Below are 21,356 nucleotides of genomic sequence, written 5' to 3' on the forward strand. Positions count from 1 at the left end.
CTGTTCCAAAATGTGATTGTTATGCAACAGGACAGTTAACCTGTGCTGCCCTCAAACAAAAACTTGTCAAGTTTTATTTTCTAATAACAGTTTGAATTGAGCTGTGTCCGGCCTCATTAATTCACATAAGTAGCCAATTTCACTGTTGTGGTAAATTTATTTTTGAGGCTTAACTGAACCAGACCAACTTCCCTATTTGACAAGAGCCCAAGCACTTCCCCAGTGTTTCCCATATCTAATATGCAGACATTTGCGCATCTCTTGGCAGAACAGGCCTTGTACTAACTTTTTCCCCATGGCACATTTTCTGGCTGGTGACTGCATTGCCTTCATTGTTGTTTTCCTTATGTAACAGTATAGCTTCCGTCCCTCTCCTCGCCCCTACCTGGACTCGAACCAGGGACCCTCTGCACACATCTACAAACGCCTCCCACAAAGCATCATTACCCATCGGCCCAAATGCCACAGCCCTTGCAGAGCAAGGGAAACAACTACTTCAAGGTCTGAGCGAGTGACGTCACAGATTGAAACGCTATTAGCGCGCACCCCTCGAACTAGCTAGCCATTTCACATCGGTTACACTTACAAATAATAAGTGCCTTATTTTCTGTATATCGTGTTGTCGTTTCTACTGTAGCATACTGTATATATGTTTGTATGTATGTTTGTATATATGTATGTACAGTACAAGTCAAAAGTATGGACACACCTACTCATTCAACGGTTTTTCTTTATTTTTTCTATTTTCTACATTGTAAAAACTATGAAACCAACAAAGCACCCCCACACCATCACACCTCCTCCTCCATGCTTCACGATGGGAACCACACATGCAGAGATCATCCATTCACCTACTCTGCGTCACACAAAGACCCAGCGGTTGCAACCAAAAATCTCAAATTTGGATCAAAGGACTGATTTCCACCGGTCTATTGTCCATTGCTCGTGTTTCTTGGCCCAAGCAAGTCTCTTCTTTTTGGTGTCCTTTAGTAGTGGTTTCTTTGCAGCAATTCGACTATGAAGGCATGATTCACGGAGTCTCTTCTGAAGAGTTGATGTTGAGATGTGTCTCTTACTTGAACATTTATTTGGGCTGCAATCTGAGGTGCAGTTAACTCTAATGAACTTATCCTCTCACTCAACTGACTTATGGTGTGACATTAATGCTAGTATGAACTCTGACCCAGGCGAAGAGAAACACAGCAGACGGAGGTAAGGGTAAATCCAGAATATTTACTTAAGCTCTTCATAACAAAACAACAAAGCAAGAGAACACTGAACAAAACATGAGACCTGAGCAGGTGATCCCAATAAGCCCAATCAGGGTCACCTGGATACTGGAAGTAACCCAAGGGTGCTCTCCAGTGGCAACCTCGGGTAGTACACTCAAGGAAGAAAACCTGACCTGTGACATATGGTACTTAAGACAACTAGAAACTCAGAAAAATAGGTAAAATCAAGAAGTCAGCTATCTTGTTGGAATTCCGAGTTGGATGACAGTTCAAAACCATTTTTCCAGTCAGACCTCGTTTTTTTCAGAGTTCCCAGTTGTTTTGAACGCAGCATCAGATTGTAACTATGGTACCTCAGGGTTGCTAGCTCAGAAATCTCCTTTCAGGGGTTTTATTTTTAATTAACTTGTAAACTTCTCCTGTGTTTTCCCCCCATTTATTAATGAATCCCCATCATAGTAATATTTCCTGCATCATATCCCCCCATGATACCTTCCCCCATTTTTACTCAACCATGGACTTGAAAATTAAAAAATTAAATGAACCCCCTCACAAACTCCCCTAAAATGGCTTCATCCAATCCTGGCAACGTTGTTTAGCTTTCGCACGGTTAGGCTAGGCAGTAGGATTGTATTCGGGGTGATGATATGTGAGGTGATAACATTTTATTTGCTTTGTGATTTGTCAAAAACTGTAAACGACTTGTCAAGTCATGTGCTCCGGTTCTTGTAAAAAGTAAAGTGCATTCAGAAAGTATTCAGACCTCTTTTTCCACATTTTGTTACATTACAGACATTTTCGAAAATGGATTAAATACATTTTCCCTCATCAATCTACAAACAATGACGAAGCGAAAACAGGTTTAGAAATGTTTGCAAATTTATACAACATTAAAAACAGAAGTACCTGTTTTACATAAGTATTCAGACCCTTTGCTATGTGACTCGAAATTGAGCTCAGGTGCATCCTGTTTCCATTGATCATCCTTGAGGTGTTTCTACAACTTGATTGGAGTCCACCTGTGGTAAATCCAATTGACTGGACATGATTTGGTAAGCCACGCACCTGTCTATATAAGGTCCCACAATTGACAGTGCATGTCAGAGCAAAAACAAAGCCATGAGGTTGAATGAATTGTTCGTAGAGCACAGAGACAGGAATGTGTCGAGGCACAGATCTGTAGAAGTGTACTAACCAATGTCTGCAGCATTAAAGTTTCCCAAGTGTAATGAATACGATGGGAGACAGAGCGCTGGTTTCAAGCGCAGGGCGCAGCAGGGTTTATTAGCAAAGGACCACAGGAGGAAGCAGGTAGCTGGGTCCAGGGACAGGCAGAAGGTCATACACAGGGGCTCCAAAAGGGGCTCCAACCTCTGCCTGTAACAGTACAGGCAGAGAAATACAGAAATAAACAGAGCTCCTAATAGACCATGTAACAAAACAAACAATACCTCACTGTCACCACCTACCGAAGGTGGCTCCCCTTCCCGTTCGGGTGGCGCTCTGCGGTCGTAGTTGCCAGCCAGAAAATCACATTGTAGGATTTTTAATGAATTTATTTGCAAATTATGGTGGAAAATAAGTATTTGGTCAATAACAAAAGTTTATCTCAATACTTTGTCATTGCCAACAAAGGGTATATAACAGAGGTCAAATGTTTTCTGTAAGTCTTCACAAGGTTTTCACACACTGTTGCTGGTATTTTGGCCCATTCCCCCATGCAGATCTCCTCTAGAGCAGTGATGTTTTGGGGCTGTTGCTGGGCAAAACATGGACTTTCAACTCCCTCCAAAGATTTTCTATGAGGTTGAGATCTGGAGACTGGCTAGGCCACTCCAGGACCTTGAAATGCTTCTTACGAAGTCACTCCTTCGTTGCCCGGGCGGTGTGTTTGAGATCATTGTCATGCTGAAAGACCCAGCCACATTTCATCTTCAATGCCCTTGCTGATGGAAGGAGGTTTTCACTCAAAATCTCACGATACATGGCCCCATTCATTCTTTCCTTTACACGGATCAGTCGTCCTGGTCCCTTTGCAGAAAAACAGCCCAAAAGCATGATGTTTCCATCCCCATGCTTCACAGTAGGTATGGTGTTCTTTGGATGCAACTCAGCATTCTTTGTCCTCCAAACACGACGAGTTGAGTTTTTACCAAAAAGTAATATTTTGGTTTCATCTGACCATATGACATTCTCCCAATCCTCTTCTGGATCATCCAAATGCTCTCTAGCAAACTTCAGACGGGCCTGGACATGTACTGGCTTAAGCAGGGGGACACGTCTGGCACTGCAGGATTTGAGTCCCTGGCGGCGTAGTGTGTTACTGATGGTAGGCTTTGTTACTTTGGTCCCAGCTCTCTGCAGGTCATTCACTAGGTCCCCCCGTGTGGTTCTGGGATTTTTGCTCACCGTTCTTGTGATCATTTTGACCCCACGGGGTGAGATCTTGCGTGGAGCCCCAGATCGAGGGAGATTATCAGGGGTCTTGTATGTCTTCCATTTTCTAATAATTGCTCCCACAGTTGATTTCTTCAAACCAAGCTGCTTACCTTATGCAGATTCAGTCTTCCCAGCCTGGTGCAGGTCTACAATTTTGTTTCTGGTGTCCTTTGACAGCTCTTTGGTCTTGGCCATAGTGGAGTTTGGAGTGTAACTGTTTGAGGTTGTGGACAGGTGTCTTTTATACTGATAACAAGTTCAAACAGGTGCCATTAATACAGGTAATGAGTGGAGGACAGAGGAGCCTCTTAAAGAAGAAGTTACAGGTCTGAGAGAGCCAGAAATCTTGCTTGTTTGTAGGTGACCAAATACTTATTTTCCACCATAATTTGCAAATAAATTCATAAAAAATCCTACAATGTGATTTTCTGGATTTTCTTTTCTCAATTTGTATGTCATAGTTGAAGTGTACCTATGATGAAAATTACAGGCCTCTCATCTTTTTAAGTAGGGGAACTTGCACAATTGGTGGCTGACTAAATTTAAAAAAAAAAATATACACACAGAAATCAAAGCAAATGAAAACCAGGTGTGACAGAACCAAAGACAAAACAAACGGAAAAGGAAACATGGATCGGTGATGGCTAGTAGGCCGGCAACGCTGAAGCAACGCCGAGGAGCCACCTTCGGTGGAAGTCGTGTCAAATATGTAGACCTATGTCCAGTATGAAAACTATAAGTGCTGCTCACTGCAACACAATGTACAGGCAATTATGTAAGGTGCAATATGCATGTCCAATATGAAAAAACATACTGAACCATCGTCCAATTGAATGGGTTAAATAACAACGTAACAAATACAAGTAACAAATAATTAAAGAGCAATAGCGAGGCTATATACAGGGGTACCGCTTAGTTGAGGTAATTGAGGTAATATGTACATGTACTGTAGGTAGAGTTACTAAAGTCACTATGCATAGATAATAACAGAGAGTTATTGAAGGGGGGGGGCAATGAAAATAGTCTGGGTAGAGTTCCTGGATGGCAGGAAGCTTGGCCCTGGTGATGTACTGGGCCGAACACACTACCCTCTGTAGTGCCTTGCGGTCAGAGGCCGAGCAGTTGCCATACCAGGCAGTGATGCAACCGGTCAGGATGCTCTCGATGGTGCAGCTGTAGAACCTTTTGAGGATCTGAGGACCAATGCCAAATCTTTTCAGTCTCCTGAGGGGGAATAGGTTTTGTTGTGCTCTCTTCTCGACTGTCTTGGTGTGCTTAGACCATGTTAGTGTGTTGGTGATGTGGACGCCAAGGAACTTGAGGCTCTCAACCTGCTCCACTATACCCCCGTCGATGAGAATGGGGGCGTGCTGGGTCCTCCTTTTCCTGTAGTCCACAATCATCTCCTTTGTCTTGATCACGTTGAGGGAGAGGTTGTTGTCCTTGCACCACAAGGTTAGGTCTCTGACCTCCTCCCTATAGGCTGTCTCGTTGTTTTCGGTGATCAGGCCTACCACTGTTGTGTCATCGGCAAACGTAATGATGGTGTTGAAGTCATGCCTGGCCGTGCAGTCTTGAGTGAACCGGGAGAACAGGACGGGACTGAGCACGCACCCCAGAGGGGCCCCCGAGTTGAGGATCAGCGTGGCGTATGTGTTGTTACCTACCCTCACCACCTGGGGGCGACCCGTCAGGAAGTCCAGGAGTTGCAGAGGGAGTTATTTAGTCCTTAGCTTAGTGATGAGCTTTGAAGGCACTATGGTGTTGAACGCTGAGCTGTAGTCAATGAATAGCATTCTCACATAGGTGTTCCTTTAATCCAGGTGTGAAAGGGCAGTGTAGAGTGCAATAGAGATAGCATCATCTGTGGATCTGTTGAGGCGGTATGCAAATTGGAGTGGGTCTTGGGTTTCTGGGATAATGGTGTTGATGTGAGCCATGACCAGCCTTTCAAAGCACTTCATGGCTACAGACATGGGTGCTACGTGTCGGTAGTCATTTAGGCAGGTTACCTTAGTGTTCTTGGGCACAGGGACTATGGTGGTCTGCTTGAAACATGTTGGTATTACAGACTCAGACAGGGAGAGGTTGAAAATATCAGTGAAGACACTTGCCAGTTGGTCAACACATGCTTGGAGTATACGTCCTGGTAATCCGTCTGGCCCTGCGGCCTTGTGAATGTTGACCTGTTTAAAGGTCTTACTCACATTGGCTGGGGAGAATGTGATCACACAGTCGTCCGGAACAGCTAATGCTCGTCTGGTAGGCTCGAGTCACTGGGCAGCTCTCGGCTGTGCTTCCCTTTGTAGTCTGTAATAGTTTGCAAGCCCTGCCACATCCGACAAATGTCAGAGCCGGTGGAGTACGATTTGATCTTAGTCCTGTATTGACGCTTTGCCTGTTTGATGGCATAGAGGGATTTCTTATAAGCTTCCAGGTTAGAGTCCCGCTCCTTGAAATCGTCAGCTCTACCCTTTAGCTCAGTGCGGATGTTGCCAGTAATCAATGGCTTCTGGTTGGAGTATGTACGTACAGTCACTGTGGGGCCGACATCACCGATGCACTTATTGATGAAGCCAGTGATTGATGTGGTGTACTCCTCAATGCCATCGGAAGAATCCTGGAACATATTTCAGTCTGTGCTAGCAAAACAGTCCTGTAGTTTAGCATCTGCTTCATCTGACCACTTTTTATTGACCGAGTCACTGTTGCTTCCTGCTTACATTTTTGCTTGTAAATAGGAATCAGGAGGATAGAATAATGGACAGATTTGCCAAATGGAGGGCGAAGGAGACCTTTGTACAGTGGGGCAAAAAAGTATTTAGTCAGCCACCAATTGTGCAAGTTCTCCCACTTAAAAAGATGAGAGGCCTGTAATTTTCATCATAGGTACACTTCAACTATGACAGACAAAATGAGAGAGAAAAAATCCAGAAAATCACATTGTAGGATTTTTAATGAATTTATTTGCAAATTATGGTGGAAAATAAGTATTTGGTCACCTACAAACAAGCAAGATTTCTGGCTCTCACAGACCTGTAACTTCTTCTTTAATAGGCTCCTCCTAACTTTCCTGAAAAGTTGTATATCGCGGGGGTTATTCGATGCTAATGCAGAACGCCATAGGATGTTTTTGTGCTGGTCAAGGGCAGTCAGGTCTGGAGTGAACCAAGGGCTATATCTGTTCCAGGTTCTACATTTTTTGAATGGGGCATGCTTATTTCAGATTGTGAGGAAAGCCCTTTTAAAGAATAACCAGGCATCCTCTACTGACGGAATGAGGTCAATATCCTTCCAGGATACCCGGCCAGGTCGATTAGAAAGGCCTGCTCACTGAAGTGTTTTAAAGGGAGCGTTTGACAGGGATGAGGGGTGGTCGTTTAACCGCGGACCCATTACGGACGCAGATAATGAGGCAGTAATCGCTAGGATCCTGGTTGAAGACAGCAGAGGTGTATTTAGAGGGCAGGTTAGTCAGGATGATATCTATGAGGGTGCCCCCGCGTTTACGGATTTGGCTTTGTACCTGGTAGGTTCCATGATAATTTGGGTGAGATTGAGGGAATCTAGTTTAGATTGTAGGACGGCTGGGGTGTTAAGCATATTCCAGTTTAGGTCACCTAACAGTACAAACTCTGAAGATAAATGGGGGGCAATTAATTAACATATGGTGTCCAGAGCACAGCTGGGGGCTGAGGGGGGTCTGTAGCAAGTGGCAACAATGAGAAACTTATTTCTGGAAAGATGGATTTTTAAAAGTAGAAGCTCGAACTGTTTGGGCACAGACCTGGATAGCATGACAAAACTCTGCAGGCTGTCTCTGCAGTAGATTGCAACTCCACCCCCTGGGCAGTTCTATCTTGGCAGAAAATGTTGTCATTGGGGATGGAAATTTCAGAATTTTTGGTGGCCTTCCGAAGCCAGGATTCAGGCCCCGCTAGGACATCAGGGTTGGTGGAGTGTGCTAAAGCAATGAAAAAAACAAACTTAGGGAGGAGGCTTCTGATGTTAACATGCATGAAACCAAGGCTTTTATGCTTACAGAAGTCAACAAATGATAGCGCCTGGGGAATAGGAGTGGAACTGGGGGCTACAGGGGTTAACCTCTACATCACCAGAGGAATAGAGAAGGAGTAGGATAAGGGTACGGCTAAAGGCTATAAGAACTGGTCATCTAGTTCATTGGGACAGAGAATAAAAGGAACAGATTTCTGCACGTGGTAGAATAGATTCAAGGCATAATGTACAGACAAGGGTATGGTAGGATGGGAGTACAGTGGAGGTAAACCTATGCGTTGCGTGACGATGAGAGAGATTTTGTCTCTGGAGGCATCAATTAACCTAGGTGAGATTTTTGCATGTATCTGGGGTGGTGATGAAAGAGCTATCTAAGGCATTTTGAGCGGGACTGAGGGCTCTACAGTGAAATAAAACAAAAACTAGCCAAGACAGCAGTAGACAAGGCATATTGACATTAGAGAGAGACATAAAGCAATCACAGGTGTTGATCAGGAGAGCTAAGACAACGGGTAAATGGCGACGAATGGGCAGAGCGGGTCAGTTAGGTACATACAGGACCTGAGTTCGAGGCTGGGGCCAACAGGTAAACAAAATGAGATACCGTGTTATTGAAACAGTCCAGGGGGCATCAGTTGTGTAGCCGAGTGATCATAGGGTCAAAAGAGCAGCAATAGGTGAGTCAGGGTGCTGTTCGGTAGTCACTACTACGCTGGGCGATCAGGGGACACAGCGTTCAGAAAAGCTAGCGGGCCGGGGCTAGTAGATGGTTCTGCAGCGATATGGTAATAGAGACCACATCGGGCGATCACGTCGGCAGTCCAATCGCGATAGATCGCGGGGCTCCGTGTCGACAATAAAGGATCCAGGCCAATTGGCAAAGGAGGTATTGTAGCCCTATAATTAGCATGGGCCTAGCTCGAGGCTAGCTGGTGCTAGCTTCGGGACAGAGGCGTTAGCTAACAGTAGCCACAGTTTGCAGTTAACTAGCTGCCATGATCCGGATTACTGATCCGGTGTAATGATCCAGATCGGCAGAAATCCTCCGATATGCTCTGGGTTGCTTCGATATGCTCTGGGTTGCTCTGATATGCTGATGGTCAGTCTCAGCAAGGGAGAGAGCAGCAGACTGAGGATCCGCCTCTCAACATCACTCAGCTCTCCCTTCCCTCCACTGACACTGACCAAAATGGGACACAGTCTTCCAACTGATGGCGAAACTCGAGTCACACCGCATTATTTCTGCCTCATGCACAAATTCATGTTGTTACATGTTGTTGTTACATGTTGTTATGAACAGCGAAAGTGAAATATTCTTTGATATTAAATAAAAACCCGCCACTAATAATAACGGAAGCCTATAGATACACTTTAAAACTCAATCAAAACTACTGCAATACTTGTTGTAATGCTGTATAAATAGGAAGAATGCGTGTTTTATGGATTGTAAAAGCGATGAATACAAAGTGTTGACAGTGCTGAGTAAGAACTTAAAAACAACGTATCTTTGCGGTAATCATTGACAGTCTCTCTCTAGTCATGGTTTTAAACGTTTTGAAATCTCACAGTATCAACTTTGCTGTAGCTTTCTTTTATGTCTGCTACGTTACTGCATAGAGTCGGCTTTCTATTCCGCAACAAAGCCCCCTTCACTCACGCCACCAAACTTACCCTAGTAAAACTGACTATCCTACCGATCCTCGACTTCGGCGATGTCATCTACAAAATTGCTTCCAACACTCTACTCAGCAAACTGGATGCAGTTTATCACAGTGCCATCCGTTTGTCACTAAAGCACCTTATACCACCCACCACTGCGACCTGTATGCTCTAGTCGGCTGGCCCTCGCTACATATTCGTCGCCAGACCCACTGGCTCCAGGTCATCTACAAGTCCATGCTAGGTAAAGCTCCGCCTTATCTCAGTTCACTGGTCACGATGGCAACACCCACCCGTAGCACGCGCTCCAGCAGGTGTATCTCACTGATCATCCCTAAAGCCAACACCTCATTTGGCCACCTTTCGTTCCAGTTCTCTGCTGCCTGTGACTGGAACGAATTGCAAAAATCACTGAAGTTGGAGACTTTTATCTCCCTCACCAACTTCAAACATCTGCTATCTGAGCAGCTAACCGATCGCTGCAGCTGTACATAATCTATTGGTAAATAGCCCACCCATTTTTACCTACCTCATCCCCATACTGTTTTTATTTATTTACTTTTCTGCTCTTTTGTTACACACCAATATCTCTACCTGTACATGACCATCTGATCATTTATCCCTCCAGTGTTAATCTGCAAAATTGTAATTATTCGCCTACCTCCTCATGCCTTTTGCACACAATGTATATAGACTCTCCTTTTTTTCTACTGTGTTATTGACTTGTTAATTGTTTACTCCATGTGTAACTCTGTGTTGTCTGTTCACACATGCTTTATCTTGGCCAGGTCGCAGTTGCAAATGAGAACTTGTTCTCAACTAGCCTACCTGGTTAAATAAAGGTGAAATAAAATAAAATAAATAAACATGGTCATCTGAGCCATACGATTGGTCAGCGGTAGGCCTACAGTGAACTTGATTTGCTCTCTGGGCCAGCCGGGAAGACAGAGTTTTTACCTTCAGACACATTAAATGGTTCAAAATGGCAACAGATCGCCTACCAGGCGCACAGGGCAGCTGAATTGGGTGCACCTACCGCCAACAGCCGGTGACAAAAAAAAGAACAAAAATAGGAATACAAGGCTTTATCGTTGAGGTTTTTACAGAAATATTTGGCGATTGACTAGGAATACCTTGGAGATCGACCGGTTGGTGACCACTGCTCTAGAAAGTTGAGTGAAGTTCAATCTCGTGCTTCTCTCTGTGGCAGTCCTGGGGAGCTGCGTGGCAGTCTTGGGCGTGCAGCTTAGAGGAAACACTGCTTGTAACCATGGCAGCCCAGGACCTCCACATTTGGCTTCTTCACCTTCTAAGGAGTATTTTTGTCTGTAATAAAGCCCTTTTGTAGGGAAAAACTCATTCTGATTGGCTGGGCCTGGCTCCCCAGTGGGTGGGCCTATGCCCTCCCAGCCACACTCATGGCTGCGCCCCTGCCCAGTCATGTGAAATCCATAGATTAGAGCCTAATTTATTTATTTCAATTGACGGATTTTCATAAATGAACTGTAACAATGTAAAATGTAACAATGTAAAATATTTGAAATTGTTGCGTTTGTATTTTTGTTCAATATAGTTCACAAAAACTGGCTTCTAAGAGTTCTTGCTTAAGTTTGCGACTTAATATTGTAATGACCTGACTAGATCATAAAGGAACAATTGTCCAGACAGAGAGTTGAGTTTACGAATTGACGGTTTATTAACCAGACTTTGCACAGGCTACTGTTTGGCCGTAGCCCACGCCAAATGAACGAAAGATACCCCACAAGCCAACCGTGACCTCTTGTGAAGCCCAGACGTAAGAGAGAACAAAGGCTAAACCTGGTCTTAACTTCCAATGCTCCAACCCCCCTCCGCCAACCGCCAGAATGCCCGGCATCAGAACATTCTAGGCATTCCCGTGATTGGCAGATAGCAGGTTGATTAGCATGTCGGACCCCGCGAACACTGGGTACTGGTAAGTACAACACCACCTACTAGCCTAACACACAGCTGTCTGTGCGGGTCGCTACAATATAAACCTAAACGCGATTAATCCAATCACGTCCGTCTAACGCAGCCAAGTAATTGCAATCTTTTGGAGTAACTTTTATTGCTATGACTAAACACAACATTTATCAAAGGGCATTGAAATAATGTGCCAATATTTTGCTTTGCCAACCAAATATATAAACGTTCCCAGAACGGGCCACCAACCAAAATGGCGTCCTTACATGTCAAAGAACCTCCTCATGATTGGCCGATTATAATTTGTTGATCACGTTGATTGGTTGTTCTAACCATCTCTTGTTTTGACAGCTTGCTTCGTGGATCTCATTCTCTTGTGCAGCGCTGAAAGTTGAATGAACAAATAAAGAACGCAGCTAGCCTAAATGTGAGTATGTTTGTAGCTACTTCCACTAATTATTTTATCACAGTTTTCAATGTATGCCAAAGAAAATGCTAAAATATATGTAAGCGGGAAACGTGAACGATATGAGTTCATTAGCCACAACACTTTGGAAAGCTTACTAATTTGAGTTAGCCTAGCCCTTGAGCATGACTCTGTTCCACAAGAGCCCCGACGCTCGGTCTGAACATTAACATTAATCGCATACGGTACGGTTTAGGAAGTAATTAGGACCTTATCTTTCATAGCAGCGATACATATTTTCCTAAAAATACAACGTTCAATTTGCGCTTACCTTTTTTATAGGGTTAGGCCAGGTTCGTGTTTCCACATGGCCATATTTCTATGTTACAGCGGCACCGAACACCTGTGTAGAAGGTCGCCAGAAACGTGTTGTCACTGAAAAATACTGTCAGCTGCAACTGATAAAACTGGTGAAAAGTGTGTATTTTGCTTTTGTGAAATTGTATTGGTGTGATGTGAAAAGGGCTTTGTTTTTGGAAGCGTATCGTAATTGAGAATCGATTCATGTTTAGATGGAGTATTTGGCTGTTAGAGACAGTTTACCTCGGCAAATAACAAGGCTCCTTATTAAGAGTAGGGATGTCAAACTTCCAGGCTTCTGCACAGACACTGTGGAGGCTTTAGTCTAGAGCAGTGTTTCCCAAACTCGGTCCTGGGGCACCCCCTGGGTGCACGTTTTGGATTTTGCCCTAGCACTACACAGCTGATTCCACGAACAAGTTTGGGAAACACTGGTCTAGAGCGCGGAGCTAAATTGTTTGAGAGCTTTAAAAAATTCTTAATTGGTTAATTGAGTTTAATGTCATTGTTGCAATAGTTTGATTGGGCAACACACTATCACCTTAAAGTGACATGTGGAATTATTTTTGCCATATTCTATATTGCGCTAATTTCCCTAATGTGGACAGTTTGTGTTACTACTTCACACAAGCTTGCATTTTTCACCCTGTAAAATTTGAGTGGAATTACATCCTTTATACCTCAGATTGGTGATATTAGTATAAAAGTGTATAGCCATCGTGATGAGATTGATTGTTTAAAACAGATACATATCTTTGGTTTTGTACTGTTGATTTTTTTTCACGCGCTGGGATGCGCAGGACTTTGAACAGAGTTAAGGAAATGGCACAGACAATTTGGGGCGGTTTCTATAAAAGTCGCATGTCGCACACCAATACATGAATTTGACTGTCAAGCTATCACTTAAATAGCAGCCAACCGTTGTCACTTCTATCCTATGCTGCGTCGTTATTTGTTTAATTTAACTAACAGAAAAAGTGGTCTGTTCCTTTTCTGTGATGGCAGCCTCCCGAAATCAATATCCGACATTCCAAAATATAGATAAGCCTCATCTAACCAAAGGTGTATAGGTTGTTCCAAGTTTCCGTGTGGCCTTTGAATAGTGTTAGTGTAAACAGCGCTACATCCGAAGTGTTTTCCCTCTGTTCTATTGATTTCAGCGTGATATCGAAGTGATTAGCAAAAAAAAAGTGTTGCATAATACTTACCGCGTTGGCAACCGACTTGATTCAAAATGGCGGTGTTCTACAAATTGTCCTCTAACCAAAGATGTACACATTATTCCCAGATTCTGTGGGTTTTGAACTGTTAGTTTTATCAGGACGTGCAACCTGGTTTCCCCCCTCTCAAGCAATCGATAAACGTGAAATCGATATGAGTACTTGACAAAAAAAGTGTTGCGTTTCTGTTTTGGAGACCCCAAAATCTAAATTCATCACTCCAAAATGTTGCAGACTGTCTTCTGCAGGTTGTTCTCTAACCAGTAATGTAAAAAAAAAAACATCAAGTTTCCATGGGTTTTTGACTCAACAAAGAATGTACTGCATCCTCTAGTTTTATCTGGTCTTGATTATTGTCCAGTCACACGGTCAAGTGCTGCAAAGAAGTACCTAGTTAAGCTGCAGCTGTCCCAGAACAGAGCAGCACGTTTTGCTCTTCACTGTAATCAGAGTATTAATATTAATCATGTGCATGCCAGTCTCTATTGGCTAAGAGTTGAGGAAAGACTGACTGGGTTCTTGTTTGATAAGAAAAATGGTGTTGGAAATTCCAAGTTGTTTGCATAGTCAATTTACATACAACACTAACACATACTTACTCCACCAGACATGCCACCAGGGGTCTTTTCACAGTCCCCAGGCACAGAACAAATTCATGGTAACACACAGATGATTGCATGGAACTCTCTTCCATCTCATATAGTGCAAGTGAACAGCAAGCCTGGTTTATAATTTTTTTTTAAATAAACCAATAAAGCAACACCTCACAACACCTCTCCTCCGTTTGAGCTACTTTTTTGTGTGTATGTACTGACATGTATGTGTAGCTGATCAATGCAAACACACTACATGTGTAAGACTAGTTGTAGGCTAACGGGGATCCTAATAAAGAATAATGTGGCGGGTTTTTTAGGTGTTAGTTTCATCAGCGCGTACAACCTGATTTCCCCCTAATCGATAAGTGGTTTATTGCCACAGTGTTTTTGGTGCATGTGCAGTTTATAAAAACTACAAGTAATATGATTACTATTGTTGCACATGTATGTGCAGATAGTACATTTTATGTTTAGGTCTTCAATATTTCACAAACTGTTGGTTATTGATTTGGACACTGGGCTATTACTCAAAATGTCTTGTCAACAGGAAGCGGCGACAGCATCCTTTTCAACTTACGTTTTAGAAATATAAATTGAACTTTTTAAACATGATTTTCCATTGGTATTGTACTTAATCAGGTAAAAACGTTTGAATGAGTCCAAAAATGTATTGATTTATTTTGATGAAATACCAGAAATCACCAAAACTGGTTTGGTATACCTATTAAGAGTACATCTTGGGATAGTTAGTCTAGCTAGCTACACAGCTAACATGAACATAATACAATGCACAACAAGACTTATTTCATAATATAAGAGTTCAGGTGGGCCTTTGCACTTCAGAAAACAAAGTGAAGGAGTGGTGCTCCACAACAATGACACAAATTATGAGAATGGCTTATCAAGAAAAACTCCCAAAAGGACTAAGCTCTTGACAAAAAAAGGCAGAGTGGTTTATTTTTGCTCACTAATCCAATGTACAGGATGCAGTAGAGGTTGATGTCTTCTTACCTCAATTTTGAAGATGGGGCATTGTCTGGATCTCTCTCACTCATTTTCACCACTGATATGTATATTGTGTTTACAGGATGGCATTAGCAATGGCTGAGGGTACATTTATTGTGAGCTCTGAGAGTGATTCCAGTGGCGAACACACAGGCAGTGAGGAAGGAGAGGGAGCGCCACTGGCGATAGATGGCTTGTCTGCTGCCCAGCGTGAGGTTCTGGAGCGCTGTCTACACACACTCACCCATGCCAAAAACGACAGCCACACACTCGCTGCACTTCTCCTGGTAAGAGTGTCACTATCTTATCTCTGACCCTTAGTAATTCTATTTAATCTTGTATGGTGGGTAACAAAAAAAATATTTCACCCTTATATTCTCCATCCTTCACTTTCTGTTCTGTAGATTACACGATTGTGTCCAGCAGGCCAGCTTGACAGTGCGACACTGCGGCGCATCTTTGAGGCGGTGGGGCTGAGTCTTCCAGCTCGCCTGCTGGTGACTGCGGTCCGGGGGAGTGATGCCTCCGGCTTGCCCCCAGAGGAGCTTCTGTCTCTGGGCACAGCTCTGCTGGCTGCCCTCAGCACAGACCCAGACATGGCCGCCCACCCACAGCTCCTTACCACCATCCCTCTACTGCTAGGGCTGCTGGCCGATGGGCCCAAATGGAGCCCGCAGAAACAAGCCCAGCACCAGGCTAGACAAGGGATGGAACCAGACCAGCCAAGCCAGGCTGAAGATGAACAGTCATCACAGAGCACAAACACTACCAAAGAGCCTGTCCAGGACACTGCAGGATTCAAAGCACCGTCTCCAGATGCGACGAGCCCTACAGGCTCTGAGGAAGGTACTGCAGAAAATGGAGCTCCAACTTCCCATTCAACAGTCAAACTGGATGAGGCCTTGGCTACAGACTGTTACCAGGTTTTGATTACAGTGTGTGCTTTACCCCGGGGCCCAGACCAGCTCCTGGCCAGGGGCGCCGTCCCAGCTCTTTGTCGGGCCTTGGGACAGAAACAGACACTGAGCCATGAAAAAGGACTACCCCTTCTTGGTGCCCTGCTCTCAGGCAAAACTAAAGAGAGAGCCTGGAGTAAGCACCCAGCCGAACTCCTCTCTCTCCTGGCCAGAGTCTCCCAAGACTTCTGCCAAGCCACTGGCCTCACCCAGCTCGATATGTGTGCCCTGGTGCCGCAGTTCCTCCCCTCGCCAGGTGGAACACCAAAGGACACTGACCTAATGCCAACTATGGTCAGTCTGTGGGTGGCCCTGAGGCCCATGCTGCAGGCTAAGCTGACCCCAGGTCAAATAGGCCCTGTGTTAGTCCTCTCCGCCTGCCTGTTGGACCTGTGTGGCTGGGAGCCTGTGGGGCCACCTAAGTTCTGTTGCCTGCTGGTAAACCGGGCCTGTGTGGAGGTGAGGATGGGCCTGGAGGAGCCCCCCGATACAGAGCTGAGTCCCCAACTGCAACAGACACTCACCGCCTGCTACCGCGTCATGGAAGCGGCCATGGAGCAGGCCTGCAGCAGCCAGGGAGTCGCCCAGCAGAGCGATGCCCAGCCACAGACTGCCATCACTGGACTCAGTCTGCAGCAGAGCAGGCAGGTTCTCCTGGTTCTGGAGGAGGCCTTCTCGGCAGTCATCTATCACCTGCAGCAGGTAAGAGAACGAGGCAAAGAAGCTGCATTCATACTCATTTTTCACACCAGCCAGAGTGTCTGTAAGAAAGTGTAGGTGGAATAAAATTCAAATCATGTTTCCCACAAGATAACTGTGTGCTTTGTACTGTCCACGACAGACACACAACATTCACAATGGGGTATATCCATTTGATTTCAAGTGCTTTTTGACAACATCCCTTTTGATTTAAACAACTTTCAATACATTTTTGCCTAGGGAAGAAGTGGTCAGGAAGTGACTTTTTTTGGACCTGTATGCTGAAACTTTCAGAAGATAGAGGTGCTCAAAGTTTTGCATTTTGCATACCCACCCTACCATTACACGTCTTCATCACTGGAAAAGCTAAACGGTTGAGTTTGATATCATTTAAAAGCTCACAAAAAGGGTTGTCAAACTATTCTAAAATATCTTGAAAAATGTTTTTTTAATTAATGTTTTTATTAAAAAAAAAAATGTAAACCTTTTTTTAATATTAATTATCAAAATATGGGTGAACTCTAATATGGGTGAACTCTGTTTTTGTAAATGTAAACTGTTTTTTTAAATGTAATACTCAAGTAGCTTAGACCCTGCTTTACAGAATTGTAGGATTTGTGCCTCAACTGATGTCGGGCACAAAACAAGAACCTCAGATAATGTAAAATAGGGTCTATGCGAATATATATTTTGGGATAATTTACATTTTTAAGGTAACTTAAAAAAAAAAAAGTATTTTTTTTTTACCTGTTCCACTATATGGATAGGGCTAAATTTAAATGTTTCTTACAGAATAGATATGGAAAGCATATTCATACCAATGGTAGCAATTAAAAAGGAAACAGTTTGGAGATTATGGGAAAAATATTAGATAAAAGGTGAGGACACAACAGTTAACCTGACACGAGTGAATCCAAACATTACACTGTTGATTTTATGTGCATTTTACTGTCCTTTACCTAATTTCTTTAACGAAATCTGGAAATACATTCAGTAACATGATAAGAATATTCTTGGAAAATTTGGGATAGGTGCAACCTAAGACATGACAAAGGTTTTGAGTGAGCGGTCTAACTGGTGTTTCCAAGTGGCCACACACCTAAGTGTGCAGAGTTCCTAAGTAATTTCAATGCGTTTATATGACTCGAAGAGTCTTCAGCTATAAAGCGTTTCTTTTTAGCTCTCCTAGCTGTGCCGTTGAGGAACTAGAGCAAGTACACTTGTAGTTGTTTTGAACACCGCATTGCATCCCCCCGCCTTTACACAAATACTGTTTGCGCAATCCAAAAAGCAGTCCATAATAAATCTCATTCTGGGTCAGGTGGGCATAATTTGAAAGCTTGTTCTATTTCCAACATGACTAGCTAAATTGTGTTTTATAATCTTACAGTATTAGGCTTTCGTGAGTGTGTTCAGATGTGTGGTCCGCGGGAAATTGTCTTCACAATACAACAAACGGGCTCATTCTGTACAGGACAACCCATGACATCTTGTAACTGTACATCAAACTTAGTGATCATAAACATTGACACTGTATATTATGAGTTTTATGAGATGGAGATGTGAAGTGCACATTTGGACTCACAGGTGTTTGGCTTGCTTGTATGACATCAAATATTTGTTTGAATCCTCAACGTCTCGCTTTTCACAATACATCGACTCCTCGTAATTTGCAGCATTTCCTTCACTCAGACAACAAAAAATGTGCAAAAGTTGCCAAATTAGCGGGAGGGATGTGGCCAACTTCTTGTTGCACGCGGTGGTCAAGTTCAGAACGACTGTCAGTCAAAACCCATACAGAGCTGTGGAGCGGAGACCCTGAGCTCTGATACTCATGTATAGCATTTAACTGTACAGCCACTACGTTCCAATTTAGGTGCTTATCAGTCTCAAGATTTTCAACCTGTTTACGGGTAGAAGTGCAAAGGGCTATATTTTCCAGTGATGAAGACATGGATGCCTCATGTTATGGAGGGGTGTGCAAAATGGGTTCACTTTGAACACGTTTACATTTTGACATTCAGGTCCAAAAAGTCACTTTCTGAGCCTTCCTTCAATGGGAAAATATATTGAAGGCTTCGTTCAAATCAAAAGGGGTGCTGTCAAAAAAGGGATTGAATTCAAATGGATTTACCCAATACGGTAGTGTTTACCTTACACTTTCAGCTTTGCTCAAAGAGTACTCCTGTAAGAGAAGGCTAACTCTGATTCTGAAACTAACTTTTTAAGTATTTTTCTCCAGGTTGATCCGAGTCGTTACGGCGACCCCTTCATTTTCGCCACGTTCCGCTCCCTCTGCGCCTGGCTCGCTGAAGAGACTTCATGTCTCAAGGAGGAAGTGACTGCCCTCTTGCCCTTTCTGATGGGCTACGCCAGAAGCCATCTGCAGGGAGAGAGTCAGGACCAGGGTCTTTCCAATTGGATGTCGGAGATGTCTGTAGGCGACTGCTCACAGGGAGGGGCTTGGACAGGCAAAGATGCTGTAAGGTAGGTTGACTCTGATTCCAGTCCCAATTTAATTCTTTAAAAAACTGCTCCTGGTAACTGCATACTGGGTTTAGTGCAGGTTGTGTTGACAGTCCCAAGCTGTGTGCATTTATCAGGAGTTGACCGCATTTGAGAAACAGGATCTTAAGCCATAGCCTCTCTCCTGCTCCCCCCCCCCCCTCTCTAGGTATCTCCTCCCAGCTCTGTGCCACCTCTCTGCAGAGGACGCCCCAAGAAAGGTGTTGCTCACCCTGGACACCCCAGGTCTCCTGGTGGCCTTCCTAACCCAGGGATGGGGTGACATGCGGGGGAAAGGAGGGGCAGCGTTAGCCCGGGACCCCAGTATGGAGACAGCCTGCTCGGCCCTGCTCAACTTCACTGTCACGGAGCCGGAGCGAGTCAGGTACAAAATAAACACTACACACAGCTGCCCTTGCAGAGACCCAAATACACATGTATGTGTTGTATAACTAATGTTTTGTAGAGACTGAAATGCACACGTACGCTATAAAACACACATAGCTTAGTTTAATTTACAGATACTGGTGACTAGTTGGGGTGGATTTTTATACAGCAAAATTGGGTCGTTTTGTGTTGTTGACTATAAAATAAATTAAATTGAATCTCCCCCTCAACGGTAAATATTTCACTAACTGCAAGTTCACATTGGGGATGCATAACATTACAATATAACCTGTGTGACAAAATGTGTTATTTATGCACAATCTTGTCTCTCAGAAAGGACCCTTGTTTCAGAAGCCTTGAGTCACTGTTGAGTGAAGCACTTCCTGTTCTCCTGCACAAACCCCGCCTCTTGGTCCTGGCTGCCAATCTTTGTACTCTGGGGCTCATGATTGGCAGGCTTAAACCAGCTCCTAAAGGTGAGTTAACATGGCTTTGTTTTTCGATGAGTGAACGGGCCAATTTCTGTCTTAATAGAATTGTTTATTTTTGCAATTGTATGAATGTATGCCTAATACATTCCCTCTAAATTCATTGAAGCCTGTCTTTGTATTTGTTCTACCATGTTCCAGCTCCGGTTGAAGCAAGCCAAAGGCGGTTCTTCTCCGCAGCCCTGCGGTTCCTCCGTGGTGCCCTGGACTCCAGCTCGGGCCCGGGCCCAGTTAGGGTGAGCCCTGCCTGGGAGGAGTGGTGGGAGGAGGCTGGGGAGCTGTGGAGGCTGGGTCTGCAGGCCCTGGGAGGTTGTGTGAAGGCCCAGCCCTGGATCATCACCCTGGTCAGGGAGGAGGGTTGGCTCAACCACACCCTCGCCATGCTGGGCTCCTGTAGCACCCTGCCTGACCCCCACACCCAGGGGGCACTAGAGGAGGCCCTCTGCGCAGTGGCACTCCAGTGCCCGTTCTGTCGACAGGAGATCAGTGTCCTCCTGAAGAGCAGTGCCAAGGGAGCCTTGGGTAGCATGGACAGTCTGAGGAAATCCCTTACCACAAACTGAAGCACTTGTGTATTGATCATGAAGATGGGGGCCAGGAGTTTTTCCTGAGCAGACACGTAACATGATCAGGAAAAACTTCAGCCTCGAGACTAAGACAAACTGGCTGAATATATCATTGTTTAGTAACAGGCTATACTTGCTTTGTCATACGCTTCCTGATAAACATTGCACTTGTTTGTCAGATGGTATGACTGTATATAAGCAGTCTGTTACATGTATTAAAGTTAAGAATAAAATAAATAATTATTTTGTTAAAGATTTCATCTTAAGTGTTTTCATTTTGAAGCAGAATGTTCCTTCAACAGATAAGAGATGGTATCCACACTCAAAGCTGTCCTGCTTACTACTGAAATTCAAAACACTTACAGGACATATGCATTAAAACCAATGTTCCTGTTTTCTGAAAGGAGTGATGCAGTTTATGAACATACACTTTAGACTAATATAATTGGTATAGTAACTATGTGGTATTGTAGTTAAAGTGAACCAATATCTTTCCATGTCTATGCATGTTGCTTTTTCTACCGCTAGATGGCATTCTGACAGCAGTGTGGCATTTTGGGTCATGGTACATCCCAGAATGATGCATAGATTACGCGTTGGAAGTTATTTTGAAGACCCTAATATATCAGTGAAACTAATAACTAATTATTTGTTTGGCAGATATTCTCAATCCATAAAACTGAAATGTTTGAACTTTACATTTCAGAGAAAATAAGTCTTTAGATTTCAACGCTGCATTTTACTTAATTTCTTTCTTACAAAAAGAGAGTGAAGATGTTAATTTTCCGATACATTTTTGATAAAACCTGCAGGGTCTCAAGTCTGGACATAGTTTTCAAATGATACAGTAGCAAGTAGAGACACCAGTAGCCTGAAG

At 43.9% G+C, this 21,356-nt stretch overlaps 1 protein-coding gene across 1 annotated transcript; it reads left to right on the forward strand.

The window, feature by feature from the left end:
- The first annotated feature begins 11,292 nt into the window (after window positions 1-11,292).
- Window positions 11,293-20,734, forward strand: ncdn (neurochondrin). Its single transcript, XM_090228159.1, has 7 exons — window positions 11,293-11,718; window positions 14,961-15,165; window positions 15,283-16,536; window positions 18,776-19,020; window positions 19,208-19,423; window positions 19,759-19,901; window positions 20,055-20,734. Coding segments are annotated over exons 1-7 (2,487 nt in total). The 5' UTR covers window positions 11,293-11,716; the 3' UTR covers window positions 20,477-20,734.
- The last annotated feature ends 622 nt before the right edge of the window (window positions 20,735-21,356 follow it).

The sequence above is a fragment of the Oncorhynchus mykiss genome, chromosome 30 (assembly GCF_057628025.1).
Source record: "Oncorhynchus mykiss isolate SJ-2025 chromosome 30, ASM5762802v1, whole genome shotgun sequence".
Lineage (NCBI taxonomy): Eukaryota > Metazoa > Chordata > Actinopteri > Salmoniformes > Salmonidae > Oncorhynchus > Oncorhynchus mykiss.

Excerpts from the sequence above, each read along its gene's own strand:
- ncdn (XM_090228159.1), top strand. Across the intron at positions 15,166-15,282 it reads CACTCGCTGCACTTCTCCTG|ATTACACGATTGTGTCCAGC; the intron begins GTAAGAGTGTCA and ends TCTGTTCTGTAG. Across the intron at positions 16,537-18,775 it reads TCATCTATCACCTGCAGCAG|GTTGATCCGAGTCGTTACGG; the intron begins GTAAGAGAACGA and ends ATTTTTCTCCAG.